At 35.7% G+C, this 26762-nt stretch overlaps 2 protein-coding genes across 2 annotated transcripts in view; one reads left to right on the top strand and one right to left on the bottom strand.

Moving 5' to 3' along the window:
- Positions 1 to 463: 463 nt before the first annotated feature.
- On the top strand, positions 464 to 7451 carry LOC6036135 (tissue factor pathway inhibitor). Its single transcript, XM_001846176.2, has 2 exons — positions 464 to 935; positions 7062 to 7451. Exons 1-2 carry the CDS (start codon positions 604 to 606, stop codon positions 7171 to 7173), a joined length of 444 nt encoding a protein of 147 aa, XP_001846228.1. The 5' UTR covers positions 464 to 603; the 3' UTR covers positions 7174 to 7451.
- A 147-nt stretch (positions 7452 to 7598) lies between these two features.
- LOC6036134 (dymeclin) overlaps positions 7599 to 26762 on the bottom strand; it is a 44389-nt gene continuing 25225 nt past the window's right edge. Inside the window, 6 exon segments of the mRNA XM_001846175.2 lie at positions 7599 to 8325; positions 10035 to 10157; positions 15697 to 15731; positions 15734 to 15878; positions 15945 to 16289; positions 16350 to 16475. Of these exon segments, the coding sequence (XP_001846227.2) occupies positions 8176 to 8325; positions 10035 to 10157; positions 15697 to 15731; positions 15734 to 15878; positions 15945 to 16289; positions 16350 to 16475 (924 nt within the window). The 3' untranslated portion in view covers positions 7599 to 8175.

The raw sequence follows: 26762 nt of genomic DNA, 5'->3' as shown, positions 1-26762 counted from the left end.
CCCTTTTAAAATGTTAGTCTTGATTTTAAAGTAGCTAAACATAAAAAAAATTGTCTTAATTGCTAAAATATTGAAAAAAATGCAATTTGAAACAATCTGAGCCACAAATTTTTTAAATTTCTTCAATTTTGCTGGAACAAATTAATTTTAACATTCGCCTCTCCGAAATGCTTACATCCTTGGCCGCTCACGAACACACTACCCATAAGTAAAAAAAAAATATATCGAAGCTTCTCCAAATTCCAGAAAATTCTTTCAATTACCGTAGCCCCATATAACGGTAGGCCAACCAGCATAACGACGACAAAAATGCACGCGATCTTCGGCGATCGTCAACCAACTCTCCACTCTCTCTCTCGCACCCTCTCGCGCTCAAGAAATGGCGGGAATTTTCTGGTAGTGTGGTTCGAAAAGGGGCGAAATAAATATATAAGATGCGCGTAACGGCACCGAACCAGCGCCAGTTCGAGTCGCGAAGTGAAACGATCAACCTCTTGTGATCAACGACAACATTTGATTCGGTGAAGACAGTGAAGTGATCCGTCGTCTGTGGAAAGTTTGGCAAGGACAATCCATCGAAAAAAAAAAACAAACCAAACGAAAATGTATTTCGCAAATTCCCGGTGGTTCGGCTTCGGTGTGGCGGTGATCCTGGGACTGCTGGTGGCCACGTGTCCCGGCGAGGCCAAACCGGTGGACGTGTGGGACCAGCTGACGGCCGAGGGTGGCAAGATGTTCTACAAAATGTTGGAATACCTGAGTGATTACGACGAGTTTGACGATGGCCGACACCAGAAGCGGGAGGGTTCGGCCCCGCTGCAGCAGCTGCAGACCAGCAATCGGGTCGAGCAGCCAGCCGGAAGTGGTGTCAAGAATGAAAAGTGCAAACTTCCGCTGCGGAAGGGAGTGTGCCGGGCGCTGCTGCCACGGTGGAGGTGAGTCGAAGAGATGATAGGGGGAAATGTGGCATTTGCATGCAAATGTGCAGATGCAGATGTGGTACAAGTGGTGAAAGTTGGTAGCAATGATAGTTTGCTGACGTCTTGATGAAATAGGAAGTGAAATGTGATATGGACTGTTTGGAGTGTTGTGAAGAGAAGCTGTTTTGATGCTTGAAGTGAATGCTTCTTCAAATTAAAGAAATCATTTCATCGAAAAAAAAAGTGAATCTAAAGACAATTTACTTGATTTCCAATCCAACTTGCGAGTATTTTCATAAAGTGGTTAGTCATGATTGATCACTTTCGTTAGGGACCACCCCCAAACCACGTGAAAACCACCAGAAATGGTTATGATTTGGAAATTTGCTGTCGAAGTTTTTAATGTTTAATTAAACGCTTAATTAAAATTGATGGCGTACTTAAAACAAAAAAAAATTTTTTTCATTTAACAAAAAATCAAAAAAAAATTCAAAAGCTTGGGAGTTTTTTTTATAACATAATTGCCATTAGAAGACAAATTTAGTGTCCCATACGAAACTGCAATAACTCGGAAAATTTATCTTTTCATTTAGAACAAAAATTTTAACACTAAGCTTTTTTTTGTAATTTTACAGCGTTACAATGTTCTTCCAAGTTGTGAACAGTTAATTACAAACAAAATCATATTTGATCCAGAAGGCTTTAAAAAGTTCTGCCCAAGCTTTTTAAAACAAACATTTTGCAACCGGAAATCACCTCCAGTGCCCTCTGGGAAGGGTGCTACCAAAATCTGTTTTTTTTCTAGTGCAATGGATGAAAAGAATGTTTAAACAAAAAATAATGTTAATCATAAGGCCAATGCAAATATTTTTAAAAGTTTTTGTCCCTCGGCTCTGGCCGGAGTCAAGGGAGGGGGGGCAAAAAAATAAAAAAATATAAATATTAAAATAACATGCCATAGTTTCAACATTTGCATGGAAAAAGTGTTTTAAAATGTATTTTACACTAGTTCAATTGTTTTGCAATAAAAGTTTTCAAAAAATGTAAAATTTGACGAAAACAAAAATTTTAGCGAAAAAAAAACTTTAGCGATAGTAGACATCGAAAATTTTCAAAAAATCAAGAGATTTTTAAATCAACCCAAACATACTAAAAATGATTCTAAACGCAGGGGAATTCATTTTAAATTGATTTTAACTAATTGCACTTAATTATTCTTTTCGCCCCCTGATTTTTCGGGCCAACATTGAAACTTTAAATAAAATTTGTACTAGCCTAATGTTAAACATAAAAAATCATCAAATCAACAAAATCAAATAGAAGTGCTGCAAATAAGCTTCATGTATTATACTGCTTATTTGTTTTTATATTTTGTTGTGTTCAAAATTATATGAAACAATGATTCTGAATAAACTTATAACTTCATGGATAAAATTTTTGATCATATTTTTAAAGTAAAGGTTCCTCGACTCTGGTTGAGGTGACATAGTTTTTTTTTTTTTTTGTAAGACATTAGCTTGGATTAAAAATTACTTTTTGAGCTGCTGTGCATCTTTAACCATTTATCAATATAAGATTCCAAATCATTGCTTTAGAAATTTCTTTAAAATTTCAAATTTAATTGAAAAATATTATTTTTCTCTCTCATTTTTTAATCATTTTTTTTACTTTCGATGCTTCATCGCATTGTAGAATATTTGTAAACATAATATTTTTTTAGACTCAATTATGGGGCATTGAATAATCGAATCGCGAGCCTATCGTTTTTTTTAATGTGCTTGCTTTTATCATAAAATTCGAGTTTTTTTTTTTTTTTGCTATAAGATTTGAGTGGTTGATAGCCTGTTTGCATACCAAATACATCATTTTTAATATTTCATCATAGTAATTTTAATTAGTGTTAGGGTCATATTACACAGAACAAAACTATGATAATATTCATCCGGAAATGGTGACAGATTTAGTGTCAAAAATTGTGTAATATAACATCAGGAATTTGGTGAATTTTCATCAAATTCTGATAAATTTTCATCAGGTTTACATTTTTACAATTTTTTTGAGACGTATTACTCAAAAAAGAGGTAATATTCAATCAACTAAATGTTGAACATTTTAAAATTCAACTTTTCATTAGCTGTGTAGAGCGTTATCAAAAAAAAGCAGGGCTGTGGAGTCGGAGTCGGAGCCGGAGTCGGTGGAGTCGGGTCTTTTTGGAAAGCCTGGAGTCGGAGTCGGAGTCGTAAAAACTCGAACAGCTGGAGTCGGAGTCGGAGCCGGACTCGGCTAAATTTTATTAGCTGGAGTCGGAGTCGGAGCCGAAAATTTCTGATTACCCGGAGTTGGAGTCGGAGTCGGCGTTATCTTAAATTCAACAAAAAATATTTTTATTTTTTATTTTTTTGGTTTTTGCTATAAAATAGATTAATTTACAAAACTTCTTATATTTTTAAATTAGTTTTTTTCAAGTTGCATTCGCTGCGTTGCGTTGCCATTTTTATTTTTTTTTAGAGATCACTGATAATCTGTTAATCAGCTCTTACCCAAGTATGTAATATCATCATAACTAAAAAAATAAAAACAATAAAAAAATAATAAAAAAATAATGATAATAATATTTAATTGATTTTTGACTGCATCCTTTTGCCAATATTTATGTACCATTTAAACTCAAATTTGACCAAATTTAATCTAGTTCTTTCTGAAAAAAGTACACACACAGTCATCTTATACCCCGATAGTGAATGTCTTGGTTGTTTTAAGTAAATCCATGTTCAGGAAAAAAGTTACGAGGTACATCAAAAAAATATAAATAATAATCACTATTTATGGAAATCGAAAACAAAAACATCACTGACAGGATAACTCTTCCAACAAATATTCAACGATTATAACAATCTATTACTTGGAACTCAACATGCGCATTTTGTTTATAACTTTGTACAAAAAAAATAAAGCTGTCTGAGAATGTTGATCCTTAGGCAAACTATTTAGATATTTATCCTGTGGAACTTTGTTTTTCATCCAATTCTGAGTTTTTTCATATATTTTTATGGAGGCGCACGACCATTCATAAAGCTTCGTTTTAGCTGAAGATGCAAGAAGTATCGCGCGCCTCCTTTTAAATATATAAAAAAAAATAATTCAAATGAAATCAACATTCCGAGGTAAAAGATTTTCTAGGTCACGGATATTTGAAAAGGACCCCTTAAGCGTTCTTACCACGAAGATTTTTTAAGATACATTGATTTGTAATAATAAACTTCTTCAGCCTTGGCGTGATCTTCATGTACGTCTTAAAAATATCAATGGAGCTTCAAAAAATAGTTTCGTTTAAAATTGTTATTTAAAGATACAAGGTGACTATGATAGTCACTGTGCTTCTTATAAATGTCAACTTAAAAGTGAGCAAATTGAATTTACATGTTAAATCAATCATTAAGGCCAGCTTCATTGATCATTAAAAAATAACAATTAAATATTTTAGCTTTTAATCAATTTAATGATAACTTTGGGTTAAGTAAATGAATCCAAATTTACTTACCAAACTGTTCTTCTGAAAATGCATTCAAAACTGGCGTTTTTATTTTATTTCTGTTTCAATAACGTCTAAAACTTGTAGAACTAGAAACTATTTTCCGGTTTTTTCCACTTAAAGAGTTTATAAATAATCCTATTTATCAATGTTTCCGAAATTATACTAAACTAACTTTTGAAATATTTCAAAATATTTGGAGTCGGAGCCAACCATTTTTTGAAAGCTGGAGTCGGAGTCAGAATCGACTAGAGTTGGTGGGCCGAAGTTGGAGTCGGAGTCGGTTGGATCTGAAAGCCGGAGCTGGAGTCGGAGTCGGAGTCGGCTAATCCCAGAAAGCCGGAGTCGGAGTCGGAGTCGTTTGAAATATGACCCGACTCCGCAGCCCTGAAAATAAGCCAACGAAAAATTATTTATTTATTTCGTGGTTTGTTCGAGTTTTCGATTATATAAGTGAAATTTTTCCGAGGCCTTCCGATATTTGAGATATTTTTTTTTTGTTTTATTATAGAGACTTTACACCATTGTGCATTCATCTCTTCAAGGTGGATAGTGGAAGAGGAAAGGTTACAGAGTTTTAAATCACTTGTCTGGCTATATTTCAATAATTTTTACCATGCCTTTTTTCTAACGATTTCTGTCTATGTTGCAAATATTTAGCGGAAAATTTTGATCTTAAATTATCAAGTTCTTCAATTTTATCTTCGTCCTCTTCCTCCAGGGATTTAACAGTTATCTCATAACACTTATTCCTATAATATTTTGCTTTTATGACATCTTCGTCTTCTTCATCTGTTGTTTCTTCTTCAGCCATCTCTCTTCGTTTTGTCGTCAATTCGTCATCCGCGTCCAAATATGCTTGAAGGCGTTTCCGGGTTTTGCGAGTGTGCTTAGAAAGCACGGTCTCAAATCCATCGTTGTCTTCTTCGTCAATTTGACTTGGTTGCATTGGATGTTGGTCTGATTTACTGTTGTTGCTTTTACTGCTGCTGCTGCTGCTACTTGGCTCAAATTCAATCGGTGGTGTACTGCTTTTTTGGTTCACCTTTTTAGTTGAATCCGCACATTTTTTGTTCTTTGCTTTGAGTTTGCAAAGCGATTTTTTGCCTATAATCGTCACTGTTGCAGCAGCATTGTTTACAGTGATTGATTTCGGCGTTGGCTGTTTCAGCAACATCCGCAGGGTCCGAACTCCATTTGGGATTCCTGGGAAGAAGTTAATCCAGCGGTCGTTGGTGATGGTCAAAATTTCGCCGTATTTACTCATCACTTTTACTACGTCGTCATTGCTTATGCCTAGAGGTAGGTCAAGCACACGAACTTCCGTAGCGTTGTTGTCCAGGTAAATCGGGATTTTGCAACCCTGATATACCAGAGATTTGTCGATGATGGACGAGGCCACTGCTGAGTCGGCGAACTGCAACACGGCTATTCTTCTTCTATTGCATAATTGCAATGCTCGCAAGTTTTCATGGTTTACTTGAAGGTCTGCGAGGATTTTTTTTACAAGCTTCGGGCTTGGTTGGGTTTGGAGTTGACTGTTTTTGTCTACGGTGCACATTTAAAAAAAAGCGGCGACGCGCACACAAACTGCGGACTGGCGTTGATAATGCGACTTGTAAGGTCGGCGGTTACTTTGCAACTGATTTGAGATATTTGAACTGTACCAATATCGTATACATATTTCAATTTACATATTCTGAAAAAAATGTTGAAATTTGCCCTTGAAAAATCCTCTTAAACTTTACAAATTCATTGAAATAACTACACTCTGAAAGTGGCCAAATGGCTATCTTGTCACACGACACTTTTTGACGTTCCGAAAAAAAACGCGTAATTATGTTAATTTCAATAACAAACACGTTTTGTTTGGTTGACCATCTGTGCACTGTCCGGAAATTTGGGTATATTTGGTTGCCTGATTCCCGAGTTATATGTAATTGCAAATGTTCATAATACTCGGGCAAGTACGTGTGTCAAACGCGTTCTGACTAAAATCCCTTTGGCCAGTTGTCGCACTTTCATCAATTGAACGGGTTTTTTTCGGTTTTGTTGATTGTCTCAAGATCAAAATCTAATTTTGGGGATCTGTGAAGGTCATCAGTGAAAGGCATTGAGAGCTGCACAAAATGGCATTCCTAACTCAATTGGCCCAAAATGCACGAGCGACAAGATACCTCGACAACGATGAAATGATTATCATTCGAACGACTCATCTTGTTTGCTCTGTGCAGCGCTCAGTAATTAATTATTCAACAAACTACTTTCCCAACATTTCGCTGCCAGTCAATGGATATTCGATTGGTAACACATACACACACACAAAATGATTATAACAAATGGGTTAACTTTAAATATTCCAAGTGTAACTATTTTTCACTAATTCTTCTAATCGATGATTCCAATTTTTCTGGAGACACCAATATGATCAGAATGAAACGGCTTCTTTGTTTTGAGTATTCCAGAGTCCTTCTCTGAACAAAAAAAGTTAACAAAATAATTTAAAAACCATATCTCATTCTTTAAAAAAATTAACATAATTTTTCTAACACATTCCATAAAAAGACATTTATTCTAGGTAGTAATCCTTTTTTATCTCCCTCTTCCAGATACGACCCCGAGTCCAAGAGCTGCCACGAGTTCACGTTCGGCGGCTGCGACGGCAACGCGAACAACTTCATGACCTACGAAAAGTGCATGGACACGTGCAAGGGAGTGTGATCGTTTGGAGTTCGCCCATCTCAAAACCAGCAGCAAACCAACCAACACGCCACGTGGTACAAATCTAAGACAGAGAAAAAAAAAAGTGCGCCGTCCCAAGAGAAGATAAAAAGAGAGAGAGAAATTGCTTTCCTCCTTTTTCCCCGCCCCACCAAGTGATACTTTTTAGGCTTTAAGTTATCGGAAAGTAACTGTAATAATTATACACGCAACAATGTTTTTCGTTTTAAGAATGTTTAAGGTATTTATTGAATAAATATTTTTCGTTTTAACTAAAATGTAAGTGACCGTTCGACTTTTACTTTTGTCTTTTCGAAGGTTTCCGCGAGCTCTCGTTTCGATTTTCGATTCGCCAAGTGAAACGCACCACATTTCTGGGGTTTTTCAAGTTTTGTTTTAGTACATCCGTCTTGTATATTATTTGCTTTTTTAAGGGGTTTTGATTCTGCTTAAATGTTAGTCCTACTAAATCCTACTCTTCAAAGTTTGTTTTTACAATCATTGTTGTCATACTGAAGGTTTCTCGCAAGTTTGGATTTCACTTTTTTAGTAAAGAATATAAGATTAGTTTACAGCTCTTTTTCTGTTCTAGAGACGTCTACGATTTTTCGTACGCACTAAATTATTTTAAACAGAAACATTAGAAAATTATTGCAACAACACTTAAAATTACCATTTTGAAACAAAAGATTACATATCAGAAACAGGATTATTTACAGAAACTCGGGACAAAATTATGCTTTTTTTGTTTGGAAAGAGACAAGAAATGCACCGAAACAAAAACACATTTTAAAATCAACCAATTGTAGTTGCCAAGGAATGCTACCGATTTGCAAATCTCCTAAAACAAACTGCTCGTTTTCAATATATTATATAATTCATATAACTCTTCTGGTAAGATCCATTCTGTACTGTTCTGTTTGTTTCCGAATCACTTTCACAAAGTGGCTTCGAGAGGAAGCAGCGTCATCGTCGTCGTCGTCGTCGCAAGCGCCGAAGCTGTTAACAGCCGATTTCCGTCGTGACGCCCCGGATCGACTCCGAGCTAAAGTGCACACAGCCGGCCTTGCAAACGAGCGTCCACACGTACGGGATGAAGAACTCCTCCGGGGCGTCCTCCTCGACGTACTTGAACTTGAGGTCGGGAAATTTCTGCGGGAAGAAAAGCCGATTTTTAGCGTTAGTTCTATGGTTTGAAGTAGAGCAATTCCAGCTCAAATCAGGCATTTTTCTGGTACTTTTGTACCTGACCCTCTCCGATTTCAATGAAACTTTGTAGACATGTTATCCTAGGCCTATATAAGCCATTTTTGTGTATATGGAGCCAATAGTACTCGAAAATAACATTTGAGAAGGGCGTAAGGTATTTAAATATTTTTGTATTTTGTAATTTAAAAATTACTGTATCTCAAAGCCGTTGCGTCGTATCAAAAAGTGGTCAAAGACAAACTTGTAGGAAATTGGACGGGCTTTCTGAAAAAATACACTGAAACAAAAATACACGCCACATCTATAAGATTTTTTGATTTTAAAGTCTAAAACTTAAATTTAAAGGTGATGTCACGATTTTTTTTCGTTCAAATTTTTTGAAGAAATAGCCTAAAATGTTACCAAAAGACTGACGAAAAATGCAGGATGGTATGTCTCTCCTAAAAAAATACAAAAATCATTTACTAAAACTGTTTTTTTGAAAAGTGGTCTAAACGTTAAAATTTTTGAAAACCGGTAGTGGGAATCGATTCTCCAGACAATTTTGCATAAAAGTCTCCATATTGACCATTTTCCTATCTCAAATCCTTGTGAAGATACAGCGGTTTTAAAAATAAAAATGTTGAAAAAACGGGTGTTTTGGTGATTTTTGACAATTTCTATATGACAGACTTGGTTTTTCAGTCTCGAAAATATTTTTACCGGAAAGCTCGTCCAATTTCCCATAAGATTGCCTTTGACAGCTTTTTGATTTATATCGTTTTTATATTTACGTAAGCAAATTTAAAATCCTGGTTTCTACCACACTGATAAAAATATTCTATTTTCAGTTATTAGCAATGTAATAAAGCTTATATCTGTAAGCCCATACATCCAATTGAAAAGTGGTCAAAGACAATCTTATGGGAAATTGGACGAGCTTTCCGGTAAAAATATTTTCGAGACTGAAAAACCAAGTCTGTCATATAGAAATTGTCAAAAATCACCAAAACACCCGTTTTTTCAACATTTTTATTTTTAAAACCGCTGTATCTTCCCAAGGATTGGAGATAGGAAAATGGTCAATATGGAGACTTTTATGTAAAATTGTCTGGAGAATCGATTCCCACTACCGGTTTTCAAAAATTTTGACGTTTAGACCACTTTTCAAAAAAACAGTTTTAGTAAATGATTTTTGTATTTTTTTAGAAGAGACATACCATCCTGCATTTTTCGTCAGTCTTTTGGTAACATTTTAGGCTATTTCTTCAAAAAATTTGAACGAAAAAAAATCGTGACATCACCTTTAAATTTAAGTTTTAGACTTTAAAATCAAAAAATCTCATAGATGTGGCGTGTATTTTTGTTTCAGTGTATTTTTTCAGAAAGCCCGTCCAATTTCCTACAAGTTTGTCTTTGACCACTTTTTGATACGACGCAACGGCTTTGAGATACAGTAATTTTTAAATTACAAAATACAAAAATATTTAAATACCTTACGCCCTTCTCAAATGTTATTTTCGAGTACTATTGGCTCCATATACACAAAAATGGCTTATATAGGCCTAGGATAACATGTCTACAAAATTTCATTGAAATCAGAGAGGGTCGGGTACAAAAGTACCAGAAAAATGCCTGATTTGAGCTGGAATTGCTCAGTAGATAATACTAACCCTTAACCGGTCGCTGGACCACTGACTCGCGCCCTTGGATATCACCTCGAGCACCTCGTTGACGCCCAGTTCACCCCGCTGGTCCTGTACCCGCACCAACCGGGACGAGAAGAATCCCACAACCTGGAAAAAAGAAATCGGAAATGAATTAGACAAAAAAATCAATGTTAATTATTCGTGTTGGAATTCAAAACACTAAAAAAAATTAACTCCAAATAAACTAAATTTTTTTCATTTTTTTCGCATTCGTCTATTCTTCTTCCAAATTTTTCCAGCAAATATAAGGCAACAAAAAATAAAAAAAAACATGAATTTTCATTGAAAAAACATGATGCAAACTTTCAGAAAACTTTTACAGCGTGATTTCTTTTAGGGACCACAAGCATTTTTGAAAAAAAAAAAAGAATATTTTGAAATTCAATCTTTAGTCCAAATCCGAAATTCAGTCCGTTCATCCCCCTGTCCACATTTTTGCAAAATAAGTTTTTCAGTTTTATTGAATTTTCTAGGAATTCCCGTTATATAAATCAAAGTATCAATAATCTTATGTTTTCTGCAACAAATAATTTAAAGATTAGCAATTCTCTATGAAATTGGCCTCTTATGTGCTTTTTTTTTGTTTTTTTTTAATTTTGTTCAAATTTTGTGGGGGCCTTCCCTATGACCAAATAAGCCATTTTGTTTCGTTGGTTCACCCATACAAATATCCATACAATTTTGGCAGTTGTCCGTACCTAAATTGAACGTAAACGTTTGAAAAACTGTATCTTTGGAAGGAATTTTCTGATTGATTTGGTGTCTTCGGCAAAATTGTGGAAATGATGACTTTTCAGAAAAAAAACAAGTGCCCAAAAATCTTTTCTGATCTCTTTTTTTCAATTTTTGGACACTTTTTATTAGTTTTAGGAGCAAACAATCCGCAACTTTTGAGTCATAGAGAATTGCGAGCATAAAGTTGACCGAAGAATTATGATTTTAAAAAAATAATGTAAAATTGAACTCGCAATCGAAAAGTACTTTCGGAAATTTTGATAAAGTGCACCGTTTTCGAGATATGGCTTAAAAAAGCAGTTTTTCGATTTTTTTAAATTGTGTACCCTTAAGTGATCATTTTCGAAATATCTTTATCGTAAATTTCCCAAAATTTCGTCTGAGAAGTATTGAAGATAGGTCCTCTGGTTGCTGAGATACAGCGAATACAAGATTTCAAAGTTTCACTTAAGTCGCAATTCGCAATTCGCAATTCGCAATTTTCAGTGTAAGAACGGGCCTTGACCGATCTTATGCACTAGGTTCCCGACGAACACGCACTGCCCTTACACCTACATCTCACCCTTGCTCTGAGTCAGTACGAGCAGCACGCTAGAACACGCTTTGAGTGTTCGTGCCAGGCATGCACACCTTCTTTTCCGGTTACGCATTTTAACTCGGCCGGGGGTGGTACATTACGTAGGGTTTGATGTAAGTATAAGCGCCTAACCATCTATAGTGTGCCTAACAACTTTCATTAAAGCAAAAACTGTTTTATTTTCAGTATGAATTCAAAAACTAATTGTTATTTACTGTGTATTGTTTTCTGCTGAAATCTTCCCTATTGTTGAGTCGTGTTTATCTGTTGCTATTTCTTTTGTCGCGGTGCTGTGTTACAATATTTTGGTCCTAAGCATTTTAGAAAAGTTTTTCAAAAGTACAATAGTAATATTTGTGTTAATCCTTTAACCATTCCATAAATTGAGTAAGGGCTCGAACCTCACTTGCTTAAGAAAAAGGTGAAGTTTCAAAACAATGGACAGTGAAGGAAATATACTATGTAAAGAATCAATAGTAAGAGGAAGATAGTAATTTATGAAGTAGATATATAAATTAACAATAGTTAATAAAAAGAGGTAACAAACAAGCTTAGATTGTATTGAGGGCAATTTACAGGGAAGATGAGAAATTATTCAAATAGATAAATAAAGAAAAGGCACATGATAAACAAAATTGACATCGCTGCCAAATTAAGGGAAAGCAGAAAGTTTGTTACAGCAGCATCAATTGGTAAAATAGAGTGGAAAAGCGTTGAGAAATAAGAGAATCAAATGAGTAAAATCGAAATCAAATGGAGGATAGCAAACAGAAACCGCGTTAGAAAATCAGTGAAACAAAATAGCCAGAAGATAGGTGGTAGCTGAGAATGAAGAGAAGAGAAACCCCGTTGTGCGATGTTTCAGGTACATCCACAGCAGTTGACTCAACATACTGCGAATCAAAACAATACCGTCTACAATCACAAATTACTTTCCTTTCCCACATTGTCGCGCCCCTTTCTTCTAGCCGTCTCTACTCTGACCCTCGCTGGTCAAAGGTTTACGAGTCGTTTCCACAGGCCACCAGCTAGGTTACACCTTGTCATCATGATGACTAAACCAAGCCAACGTGGAGGTAAGAAAATAGGACACTTGCAAGGAACCAGAGCCATGCTGTTTTGTCCAAACAGCACTACGGATGTAGTTGGGCTCTTTTGGGATGTTCCTCGCCTAGGTGTGTCAACCGACGAGTATCATCAGTATCATGCACCCTTGGCCTGCATTTCAAAGTTTCACTTAAGTCTTACCTAAACAGCTCTCTATTTCAAAATGATAATATCTTAGCAACTAATGGTCCAATTTTCATTGCTAAAAAAGCATTTGTGAAATTCTAATCTTTTTAAAAAATATATTGAGATAATTGTGGAACTAAGACTACCATTTTGATTCTTATTGCGTTATACTGAATATTTGGCCCTTTTGAAAATCTGATCAAAAATGACACTTTGAATTTTTAATGAACTTCCTTAAACTCAATAAAAATGCCCATTTTTTCGATTTTTTTTCTATTTTTACAAACAAATTTCGAAAAACTTTACATACCTTATTTTATGTTTTTCTTGTTCTACTTTCAGTATTATCAATTGCAATTATCTTGACCAAAGAATATTACTATTACCATAAAAAAAACAATGTGTAGAGCAGGGATGCCCAACGTGTTGGCCCTGCGGGCCAGATCTGATTTTTCTGAAGCAGTGGAGGCCGGAACTAATATTTGATAAAAGTTGAAAAAGTAAACACATTTTTTATTTATTTTTACAATATTGGGTTCTTTTAAAGTAAATAAATAAAAGAACTAGTGTTAAGAATGAAAAACAAAGATAACTTTCAAAAATGTGTCTATTTGACTAGTTTTGATTTTTGCCTTCCTCACCTTACTGAGGAAAGGCTATAAAATCACTCGAAAACTGAACTTCTCAATTAGACCTCCTAGACCCACCTTCATGTATACCTATCGACTCAGAATCGAATTCTGAGCAAATGTCTGTGTGTGTGTGTGTGTGTGTGTGTGTGTGTGTGTGTGTGTGTGTGTGTGTGTGTGTGTGTGTGTGTGTGTGTGTGTGTGTGTGTGTGTGTGTGTGTGTGTGTGTGTGTGTGTGTGTGTGTGTGTGTGTGTGTGTGTGTGTGTGTGTGTGTGTGTGTGTGTGTGTGTGTGTGTGTGTGTGTGTGTGTGTGTGTGTGTGTGTGTGTGTGTGTGTGTGTGTGTGTGTGTGTGTGTGTGTGTGTGTGTGTGTGTGTGTGTGTGTGTGTAGGGATGTGGGTCTGTGCACCAAAAATATGCACTCGATTATCTCAGCACTGGCTTAACCGATTTAGACCGTTTTGGTCTCATTCGATTCGTCTTGGGGTCCCATAAGTCCCTATTGAAAATTATGAAGTTTAGTAAAGTACTTCAAAAGTTATGCTAAAAAAACGATTTTGACTAAAGTCCGGAAGATTGTAAAAAGGGTGGTTTTTGTAAGAAACCCCAGCATGCTATACATTTTTAGAAAGGTATTTAAAAGACCTTTCCAACGCAACCAATACATTGAAGATCTGACAACCCTATCAAAAGTTATTAGCAATTAAGTGTTATTTATGCACTTTTTGGAAGCCGGATCTCAGATATCACGATGAAAACGTTGTCCGGATCTATCATGCAACCCGTCGTTGAACAAGTAATCAAAAGACCTTTCCAACGCGTCCAAAACATTGAAGATCTGACAACCCTATCAAAAGTTATAAGCACTTAAGAGTTATTTATACACTTTTGGAGGCTAGTTCTCAGATATTTAGATGAAAACGTATTCCAAATATATCATGCGACCTATCTTTGGATAGGTAATTTAAAGACCTTCCCACGAGCGTGTCTATTTTGGATAGCATTACCCTTTGAATGAGAGGAAGGCACCAACCACCTAAGGGTGGATTAAGTAACGTTTTGTTTGTTTAAAATTGTATAGTTATTGTGTTTGATGATTGCAATTATAAAACCTTGACACAAGTTTTTATAAAAAAAACCATTCAAATTTCAATGGTCGTTGCATATTTCAAGTTTAATTTCCTCAACGCTACAATATTACAAAAATCAATCAGACATGATAAAATTTATTCAAGCGAAATTTGGGTTCGAATATCCTTTTCAAAACAAAACTTTTTGCGTTGTTGAGCATCTTAATTCAAATATTTTTAAAAAATATTTTAAATGATTTTAAACACACACACAATCGAGATAAATATACATTAAATCATTTTCAATTCGTTATTCTTAGAAATTCAAAGTTTATGAAAAAATATATTTTTTGCTCCCTAATTGCTTGACTCATTTTAAGAGATTTTTCAATATTTTTAACATATTTGCAGCAATCAGTATGATTAATTTGCTTTTTTATCACAGAAAAGTTTTTCTGGAAAAATACATTAGTTTTTGCTTATTTAAAAAAAATAGAAAGTTGAAATTGAAAACTTCAATGAGAAGTAAACACAGTTAAAACTGAAAGAAAATTGACTTTAGTGTCATAAGTTTGTTTTCTTGCACCATTTTCCATTTTAAAAATATCAATATAGAAATTATAACAATTGAAGAATGTTGTTATAATATGTTAAAATTTGATCTCAAGCTATTTTTTTTTAATTCAGACATTCAATTTATTTATTTAATATTTCATGAACAGCCTAAATGGCCGGTCAAAGAACTATTTCAAAAAGCCGTCGCGGACCGGATGAAATGGAAAGGTAATTAATTTTGCGCCTAAATGATGTCTTAAAGCGAATATTTTTATTGAAAACCGAAAATTTAAAACTTGATTTTTAAAATGATTATGTATTAAACAAGCCTTACCCGACAAACTTCGTTCTGTCTTTTTTACTTTTGTTGACGTTTTTTAAAGGTAAAAAATGAATTTACGAGCCACGATTTTAACATTTGAATGAAAAAGTGTTTAAAAATGCATTTTACATCTGTCCAGTTGTTTTGCAATCATTAGTTTCCAAAATACCTAAATATTGACAAAAATCAATGCAGAAAAATGCGTTTTAGATTGTTTTCAGTTGATTTGACTTTTATTTTCTTTAAAGTTTTGAAGTTTGTTGAAAAAAAATTGCCCCCTGATTTTTCGGACCAATTTTGAAAGGGGAGGGGGGTGACATAAACTTTAAAAAATATTTGAAACGGCCTTAGTTAGAAAATGGATTTTTGGTGACCAACAAAAAGTTAAAAATGTATCTGAAAAATCAGCTCCATTTTTTTTTAATTGCCATCAAACTGAACTATTCTTCTGAAATTATCATCTCAAAATTTCCATAAATCAAATTGGAAAAGAAAAACCACTCACCATATCGATATTCTGGATGATATCCTGAAAGCCGAGTGGCTCCGGAAGGCCTCGAAGACGTTACGCTTGTACAGCAGCGTGTACACCAGGTTCGGACAGTACACCAGCTGGTGCGACAGACACGAGTTGAGAATCTCCAGCACCATCCGCAGCACCTCCTCCAGCACGGACAGATCCTGCAACTGAAGCACGTGACGCAATCATGTTCCAGCCAATAAAACTAACAATAGTATAAAGAAAGAACCTACCATATCGTCCGGATTGGATCCGGCGACAATCGGAACGGCCACCACTGCCGCCGCATCCCCGTTGGCCGCCACCGCCGCAGGTTGCCTCAGCTGCTGATCAAGGCGGGCGTGCTTCTTCGCGAGCGTCTCAAACAGACTAACCAGTCGCTGGGCCACGTACGGATGCAGAGAGCGGAACTGGCCGGACATGTTGGCCAGTGCCGCCAGACAGTTGGTGTGCAGATACTTGTCGCGCATCTTCAGCATGTTGTACTGGATGGTCCGGATGACGACCAGGATGAGCAGGCCGCCGAGCGAGATTTCGCTGATCGAGCGCTCCGTGTACCACGTGATGTTTTTGAGAATCTTGAGAAAGAGACGATTTGTTAAGAGATCAAACGGTAATTGCATGGCTGACGTGCTTACAATCTCGTGGACACTCTTGTTGAAGTTGTCGTCCTCGCTCAGAATCAGCAGCACAATCAGGGACATGTAGATATGATGGGAAGTGCTGTCGGGTGCGTTGTACAGAGTTTGCAGGATTGGTATCACCTGAAAGTCGTGAAAAGAATACAAAATACGATTTAGAAGTAAGTTTTATTTGAAATAGTTTTAATGTGGCGTTTCATATTGATTTGGAAACTGGTGTTATAAAACTGAGCTTACCACCAAAACATCACTACACAGCAAGACATGTTTTTCAGCTTATAACTATTCTAACTTATTTTTAATTTGTACAATCGTGCAGACTTAGCTTTTAGTAAATACATTCAGTTGCTTCCCGAGCAGTTGGAAAAAACGCGGGAATATTTTTTTGATATTTGAAAATACTAGGCCAATAACATTTTATGTTATTTATAACAAGTTTTGTTATTCGCCGTTTTGATTTTTTGTTATTTGATTGTTATTGTAATAACAGACTAATAACATTTTGAGTTATTCTTCGAACAAATCTTTGTTCTTCTTTTTTGTCATTTCAACAACTAATCCGATCTTCCCCTGTTATTGGGAGTTATTTTTCCATAACAAAAAATGTTATTCTGAAGTTGTTTTGGCTTTTAATCAATATCAGACCGATAACAAATTTTGTTATGATAACATAAAGTGTTATTAAACTTTTAGGCAAAAATGGATTTTGCAAAAATATTCCATAACACTTTTTGTTATTTTATCAGTATTTGTTATTGAAATGGCATGAATTTTGTTATTACCGTCTGCCGGGGTTCTTAATTCAATCTTAAACTCGAATATTTTTTTTTTTAATTATTTAGAAAATAATGTCAATAGCATGAGATCCTACATTTTATTAATATATACTTAATCTAATTCAAAAACTGCAAAAAAGAACTGAAGAGTTCAGTGTATTTGAGTTTCAGATATTTTTTCGCATAATTTGATTTCTTGTGACCTTATTTTGAGCTAATTTTATAGTGTCCTATTTTGTGTCGTTTCATGTTTAACATTTTTATCTTCAGCCATCTTATTTAGTGTTTTTCTTCTTTTTGATAGTATCAGGCCATTTTTAATTCTAACAGTATTTTTTTCTGCTTTATTTTTGTTTTAGATATTTTTTGAATCATTTTCTCTTCTTTTTTGTTGTTTGCTATAAAATTTAACAAAACCTGTTAAGTTGCAACTAATCGCATTAAATCTTGGTCTAGAACAGAACAACAATAACTGTTTAGGTTGGTACAAATTTCATTCAAGTTTTGCCTCTTGGCGCTGATCGAGGAACATTAAAATAAAACCTAATTTAAAATATTAAGTAAGGTGCAACTAAACAATAATGTATTTTTAAAATAAGTTACAAAGACTTTGAATATAAATTGATACGAGATTTATTTATTTATTTAGTCACACCGTCTTTGATACAAAAAATATCCACAGACTGAATTTAATCTATACCCTTAATTCTACTTTTAAAGCTAAGTTTGGACATTCCGTTGGTAAATTTGACACAGACAGAGTTAAAACATTTACAACATTCATAAAAAGGGTTAAAATAACTTCTCCAGCCATCGTTCGGGATTCTAAAGAGAACTGATGGAGTGTTAAAAATGTGTTGTACTGTGGTAATTAAATTCTGATAACTGTGATAAACTAATTTTAACGAATTTCAGTCAAAATTCTGACTTTTTAGCATTTTTACCTAAAATTGATATGTATTTTCTTAAAAAGCTAAGTTAACTAATTATCAAGGTTGTTAACGATAAAATTATCAAGACTCGATAACGATAATCTATCGTTACCGTTATAATTTTATCGGCGATAATGTTATCGCCGAGATTAGACGATAACTCATTTTTATTTTTATTTTTTTCTAAAATCGATATTCTTAATATATGTTTTGAAAATCTAGTAAGTTTCAAAGAAAAATATGTACTCAAAATTGTTCACAAAATACTCTACTTTTTCAAAAGTACTCAAATTTTCATAATTTGCAATATGGGTATCAAACGAAGCGAAATGTTGTATGCTTTTTCACTTCATTAGAGATATTTTTGGAAAATACTAAAATTTCCACAAATTACCGTATTTTTTCGAAAATACTCAAATTTTCAAAATATTTAACATGGGTATCAAACAAAGCGAAATTTGGTTTGCTTTTTCACAAAAATATATTTTTTTTTAAATGTATAATAATTTTCCAAAATAACCGCATTTTTTCGAAAATACTCTAAAATTCTCTAGCGGTCAGTACGAAATAGGGTTACTGTGGAGAGAAGAAAATGTATCATTTCCTAACAGTTACCAATCTGCATTAAATAGATTGAAAATTCAAGAAAGGAAGATGAATCGAGATCCTGAGCTAAAAATGTGGTATTCCAACAAAATAAAGGAATACGAGTTAAAGGGTTATTTACGAAAAGCAGCACCGAAGGAACAAGTAGAATCAGAACGAACTTATGCCGCGAAAATAGGAGGTGAATCATTAAATTCAAAATTACTTTCAGGATCGGATGGTTTAGCATCTCTAATAGGAGTGCTAATACGGTTTAGGGAAGGTAAATATGCGGTTTCAGGAGACATCCAAGAGATGTTTCACCAAGTTCGCATTCGAAAAGATGATCAAGAATCACAAAAGATTTTGTTCAGGGAGGACCAAAACACAAAGCCTGATATTTACATAATGGGGCAACTTGTTCACCTGCTTGTGCCCAATTTGTAAAAAATCAAAATGCGCTTAAGTTTCAGGAAAAATATCCAGAGGAAGTGAAAGCTATAATTGATAATCATTATGTCGATGATTACCTAGATAGTTTTGACTAAAGAAAAAGCCTCCTTGATTATTAATAAGTCGGATTATGAATATAGTTATAGTTATATAGTAAAAGAATTCACTCCGGATGAATGCTTAATGGCCCAAATACAACTGAAGAAAGGACTAACATGCATATATTCCCACGGAAAGTGCCTAGACTCCGAAGAAGGATACATTACTTGGAGCGTGAATTTGAACAGGATCTGTGAAGACATTGAATTCGAAGTATTGTACGAGGGAATTATAAATAAAACAATAGATAACAACGATAAGAACTCTAATATTAACAGAGCAGTCTACAGTACAATATCTGACGCTCATCTTTTCTCGATTCGCACGAGACAGGAAACCGAAATATGTGGTCACAACGGTTACAAGACAGACCACCCCAGAATCTTAATTGTAGAAGTGACTGGGTTTAGATCACCATTTAGGAAACAACCAAATGGGAAAAATTATGATCTGTTTACCTACTTCAACTCGAAGATAACATTAGTCGAAAATTATATCGGACAAAAGTTAAATGACGTGTACACCAATATCATGACAGAATTGTGCAAGTTAGATAAAACCATCATGGAAACTAAATTAACCTTAGCTCGATTGAATCCTACAGAATTTGTATCGAGCATTGTAAAACGATCTGGTTACACCGCAGTCGTAACCGGTGAGGTTATACACATTTTACAGTGTAAGCCGGTATACGTGACCCCTAAGGTCACTGAAAGGTGCTATCAAGAAATTCCTGTAACTCACAATAATAAGACAATGTTCCTCGCTCCAGTCACGAGAATAGTACAAGATAGGGGAACAGAAATTGACTGTACTCCACTACTACCGGCAAAATTTATGTTGGGAGGACGATGGTACACGACTGATGGACGACTTCGTGAATCCACTAGCCCAAATAAATTAACTACTGATATAGTTACTAGCTGGACCTATACACCCCTTCCAAGCCTAATGGAGAGTGGAGTGTACGATGCCTCTAGTATCGAGAAAATGAGAAGCATGATAAACGAACAAGGAGACCGACGTGCTGCCTCTACGGTACTTCATAAAGTTATGAAGGGCCAAAATCCCAATTTACAAGGTTTCAAGCTAGATGCGTTCGTTACCGAAAATGTCATTGAAGGAATGATAAACAAATATTGGAACAAATTCGTAAATTGGTCCACATGGTTTGGTACAGCAACGTCGACACTTATAGGAGTCTACATGATCGGACGCATAGTCAAGTTTGTCATCGATACTATTATGCACGGACGTATATTGTACGATATTTACGGCATAGGATGGCAATTGATAGCATCCTTTTGGGACTCATTGACGACCTTTTTATCACATCGAAACGCCATGAGACAAACCCAAGAAGATAAAAATATACCACGACCGACGCGCAGACAGCGTGTACAGTGGGAACACCCTGAGGAAGTTTACACACCGATGGACAGGCCTTCTTCATCAAATAATTAACAAATATATGCAAACTCATACGATTATACAAACATATAGAATTGTAATGTCATTAATAACAATTATACAATCAACAATCATTAAAACAATAATAGGAAGTATCAGTAGAGTAGCTAAAACGCAGACCTAGAATTATAATGATCATGTAATATAACTATTAAGTAAACTGAACACGATTGTTATAAATGTCTAGCTACTCGTCAAGGACATCAACCTTTAACAAGGAACAAATCAACAAATAATGAAGCAAATTACTGACCTGGTAGCAGACATAGAGATTAAGGAACACGACCAAATCACGGAAAAGGAAAGCAAGAAAACTATCCAGACTACGGATCGAAATAAAGACGTAGACAGAATATACACGGAAGCTTGCAACCTAGGAGATGCTTTATTAGAAAACATAAAAAAGCTGAAAGAAAAAAAAACATGAAGATATTTAGGGAAGGCCTTAATCCTATTCCATACCAATACCACTAAATGAATTAATTCAATATTTACTGATAAATCAAGAAGAATGACTACGACACTTTCAATTATGAATAATAATAATAATAATAATTTACAGAACGAAAATGCGCGCCAAATTATGAAAGAAACAAGATTAGAAGAAAATTTGTAAATCGGCGTGATCGATTTACGAGGGGCGGTATATCGCTGACGAGACCGACAGGACGACGCTAACTTGAAATTGTAAAATTTATGACGGACATCTGGTTTCAAGAACTTGAGAAAATTTTTAATCCTTTCCAAGAACTTGAGATCAGCCATTAACTACTCGAGGACTTGGGAAATTACGCCCGACAAATTCCCAAGGACTCGACAATTTACGACCAAAGCTTGGAAAACACAAGGCCGTAATTCCTTGCCTGACGGCGGGAACGGAGCCAAACGACCGTTACGCAAGCGGCGTAATTTGAGAAGGGTTTTTCAAACAAACCCTGCAGTATTGATCTCCCGCGAAGAGATAAATTTACGACTGGACTCTTTCGACGGGACAGATCGGAGCCAGATCCCAAGATGGGCATCTGGCGAAAGTGCGTGGGAAGCTCAGAATTCGGGTTTCCACGCCTACTAAATAAAAAAAAAACAAGGATCGACTAGGACGAAAGACGAAAAGGAAGCCACGGGTCCCCCACAGACCGTTATTATGAAGACAAAATTTCCACCCAAACCAATGATTGGACATGGTTTCTGGGACCATTCTGCACCTCTGGGCCAAGTTTCAAAATATTTGCCGGCAGAAATTTCGAATACGGTCAGTTTTAGTATTTTTAGTAGAAATTAAGGGGAAATCACATATAAAATGCATAAGAAAACTTCAAAGTTTCAATGCTTAAACTCTAAAACGTTACTGATCATAGTTTTAAATTGTACTTACATGTAGCAAAATGATAAAAAACGATTTACGGAACTGACTTAGCCGGATTAAACCGTAGTTAAGTGACTTAAGTACATTATTTACAAGTTTATATCTAAATATTTTTTTAAAAACTCCTACATTAGGCAATTTTAAGTCTAGGAAGACTAGATTGCATAAAAATAATTAAAATGGGGTGACTTTGAGCCAAGGGGTGACATTGTACCAAATTTTAGGTTTGTTTAATAACTAAATAGCTTAACAACAAGCTCGACAAGCTTGAATTGTAAGGATTACTCGTTGCAAATATTGTTGTCCTCTCCCACAATTTTGAAAAATTCCATAAAAAGTTAAATAAGAACCTAACCTGACAAGAGTTTTAAGACACAAACTACATTGGAAACTTACATCGTCCTTCATGTGTAAATATTTATAAGTTCAATAACCTATACATATTAGACTATACTATTTTCACATTTTCTTAAGATATGTCGGGATTGTTAAAATAGTGGATGAGTGGTTGTGTTTTCACATGAGACAGGAGTAGGTTTTGTTTTAACTAAATATATTATCAGTAAAAGTACTTGCTGATCAATAATAAGTTTTGATGAATTTCATTGATGATCAAACTGTATCAACAATACATTAATCAATTATAAAATACAGTTTTTATGATGATTACCTGCAATTTTGCAAAATCATATTTAGTTTGAGATATTAATCCTGTGGGAAATTATAGCTGAAATACTCACTGCATTTCATTCGTATGGTTCAAATTTTTAAACGTTTTAAAACAAAAAAAAACAATTTTATTATTAATGCAATGCTACAAACTTGCCACGTCACATAATTGTTTTTCTTTTATTTGTATTCAGAACGAATCGATTCAGAACTGGAACATGTGCGCAGCATTTTTAAATATGTCACTTATAGGCGATTTAAAATCAATAGGCCTATTCAAACATATTAATTTGCGATTTGCGAAGCAATATCATCAAATTATTTTTGGGTTTGGGAACATAAATAGACCAAATTAAGCAGTCTACAAACAAATATTGACATAAACTTAATGCTTATCAAAACAATCTTTTGTACATTGTCACCCCGTGGCTCAAAGTCACCCCATTTTAATTATTTTTATGCAATCTAGTCTTCCTAGACTTAAAATTGCCTAATGTAGGAGTTTTTAAAAAAATATTTAGATATAAACTTGTAAATAATGTACTTAAGTCACTTAACTACGGTTTAATCCGGCTAAGTCAGTTCCGTAAATCGTTTTTCATCATTTTGCTACATGTAAGTACAATTTAAAACCATGATCAGTAACGTTTTAGAGTTTAAGCATTGAAACTTTGAAGTTTTCTTATGCATTTTACATGTGATTTCCCCTTAATTTCTACTAAAAATACTAAAACTGACCGTATTCGAAATTTCTGCCGGCAAATATTTTGAAACTTTGCCCAGAGGTGCAGAATGGTCCCAGAAACCATGTCCAATCATTGGTTTGGGTGGAAATTTTTTCTTCATAATAACGGTCTGTGGGGGACCCGTGGAAGCGATTACCGCAGTAGGAAGGGCTTCTTGGCGGACAGAAAGTAAAAAAGGAAATTAGGATAGGAACGAGTGGAAACTAGAATTAGAAGCTAGGTTAAACAAAATTTAGAAATAAAATTGAGTTGTTAATTAGCGGTAGGAGAAGAAACGTCTTTTCGATAATACCGATATATCACCTCCCATAGACTGCACGGGCAGAAACATGGTGGCTCCAGAGAGGAAGCTAGAAAGTGTTTGTTGAAATCAGACATTTCGAATCGAGGAACTTCCAGTTAGTTGAAATCTAACTGCTATTCCGCAGAGTTGAAGTCTGAACAATGTTTCAAAAGTGTTGATTTAGTGGAAAACGGATCCACATTAAGAAATCGCACAGCCGTGTACTTGTATTGTTCATCAGAAGAACAAAATTATTTGGTAGACTGGAAGCAACTCCAGATAACCGCATTCGGACGCAGCGATTTGGCGTCAATTAAAAGAGCTCAAAAGGGAGTTCGTATGGACATAACAAAAGTGTTGTGAGTGATCCTGGAATACGAAAATCCAGGAGAACATTGGAAGGAAGAAGCGTCTCCGGTGCTTAAATCGGAAACAGTGCAATTAAAATCACTTATGTGAGCCTGGACATCAAAGCCAAAAAAAAAGGTCCAGCAAGTGGACGCAGTGCCAACATCGTGGGATCAGCAGAGAGGAAGAAGTGAAAACTTGATGGTCCAGAAGTAAGGACCAAGTGTTTGTGGAAAACGCCGAGCTTCCACAAAAAGTGGCTCACTGGTACAAGTGAAAATCTCACTTTCTTTTCGGCCCCGACCAACATCCAGGTTGAGTCGTGCTCACAACAAAATCCGATCAAGTGCCACGTGCCGATCGGTCGCTTTCAACACTCGGTTGAAATAGAGCGTCCTGTAAAACCCGAACAAACTTGTTCGATCACACCCGAATTGCGGATAAGTGTGCCTGGTCCGGACATCAACAAAGTCCGGTTTGAGTCAGCAATTTCCACCATCGTCGTGTTCAACTGAGGAGCACGTTCTACGTAGAAATCCGGACAATTAAAGATTGTTCGGTTGCATTCGACATACGGTCGAGTTTAAATGCATCAACAAGTTTCATGGAGTGCCAACATCGTGGGATCAGCAAAAGAAGCCCAGCATTAATCAACGTTCAACAATCATCTAGTGTACATAAAGTATAACATCGAGTATCAGTAACAACGAGATATCAATCATCGCATCGAGCATCACTTTGGGCATCACGTCGAGCATCGCAGAACATCAAGCCATCATCAAGTCAGGAATTTATCAAAGACACACATCTAAACACTTAAAAATAATTAACATATAATTATAATAACAAAAATAATCATATCTAAACAAAGATGTCCAAATACGTGTACCACCCAAACCCTCACGGTGTTTGCCCATTTCAAACTCAAGTTCGATAATTGAATGTATTCCTGAAGATAAAAGAATGCAGAAAAAAGTAGTTGATCTTGGAAACGACGAGCAAACCTACGAGAAAGTTCTTGGTATCTATTGGGATACCGATGTAGCGACCCTCAGTTAATCAGAATATAATTTTAGATTTTTAGTTCGACCAACAGGGAAGAATTTGACAGAAGTACATTGGTCTTTACAATCAGTCGAAGTGCAACATCTTCAGATGCACACATTAACACATGTTGACACGAGTCAAGTGTCATATTTCTAGGAGCACGTAGGTTAAGACATAAATAAACACAGTAGGAGGATGGAAGGAAAAGCACAAAGCGAAAACAGAAAGGTCATGAACTCTGCCAGGATCCCTGCTGAGAATTTTCGAGCAGAAAGATTTCAAGATCAACGCGGTGTAGTCAAAACGCACGTGGCTGAGCTACTCCCGTAGAGATGAATATTGCGCATGCGTCTTGACTAAAAACGCTTCGGAGTATAAAAGCCTAAGTTAGATTTAGAATCAGGGTAGTTGAAATTAGGAGGGAGTTGAAATTGAGAGTTGAAGTTAGCAGTTAGCAGAAGAGAGATGCAGTTAGGAGTTGGAGTGGATTATTCGGTGTAAGTGCTACGATGCACAGATGCAATTCTACCAAAATGCCACGGGGCATATCTTAGAAGCATAGTGAAATGTTACTATAAGTTTAAGGAAAATCTTAGAATACATATTTTGGAGTTAAACTGAAAATGGTGTCGAACTGTGCTAAAGGAATGGACATGAAAGAAATCCCGCTGTTAAATCAGAGACTAAGGTTACACACCGAAAAGGATACTCTTAGATATAGGGTAAAAAATGATAATTTCCCAGACTGGCCTACAAAGAGAGAAATGTTATCCATAGCAATGAGTGTCTACGATCCTCTTGGACTTATTTCAAACATAAGCATAGAGAGTCGAGTCATGATGCAGGAATTGTGGAGAACAGGGACGAACTGGAATGAAAAGATTCCACAAAAACAGTTAAATAAATGGGTTTCATGGACGGACAGACTAGAACAGTTAAAATCAATACACTTCCCAAGGTGTTTGTCGCTGACGGGACCGACAAAATGACGCCGTACGAAATTGACAGATCTACGACGGACATCTGGTTTCAAGAACTTGAGAATTTTTTTAATTCTTTCCAAGAACTTGAGATCGGCTATTAACTATTCGAGGACTTGGGAAATTGCTTCCGACAAACTCCCAAGGACTCGACAATTTACGACCAAAGCCTGGAAAAACACATGGCCGCGATCCTTTGCCTGACGGCGGGAACGGAGCCGAACGACCATTACGCAGGCGACGTAATTTGAGAAAGGGTTTTTCCAACAAACCCTGCAATATTGATCTCCCGCGAAGGGATAAATTTATGACTAGACTTTTACGACGGGACAAATCGGAGCCAGACACCAAGATAAGCATCTGGCGAAAGTGCGTGGGAATCTCAGAATTCGGGTTCCCACGCCCACTAAAAGGAAAACCGTGCGATCCTCGTAAGAGAAAAGACGGAATGTGCGATGACGGCATTCGTGCCACATGACCGACAAGGACGAAAGACGACAAGGACAAAGTAGCGACTGCCAAGAGTAGGAAGGGCTTCTCTACGAATAGAGAGCCCAAAGGAAAACTAGGATAGGAACGGTAGGAAATTAGAAACTAGAAGCTATGTAAAATTAAAATTAGGAAATATAAGTTAGTTGATATTTAGCAGTAAGAGA

The sequence above is a fragment of the Culex quinquefasciatus genome, chromosome 2 (genome assembly GCF_015732765.1).
Source record: "Culex quinquefasciatus strain JHB chromosome 2, VPISU_Cqui_1.0_pri_paternal, whole genome shotgun sequence".
NCBI classification, from domain to species: Eukaryota; Metazoa; Arthropoda; class Insecta; order Diptera; family Culicidae; genus Culex; species Culex quinquefasciatus.
The sequence above is the reverse complement of the archived record's forward strand: the minus strand, read 5'-3'. Positions and strand labels throughout refer to the sequence as shown.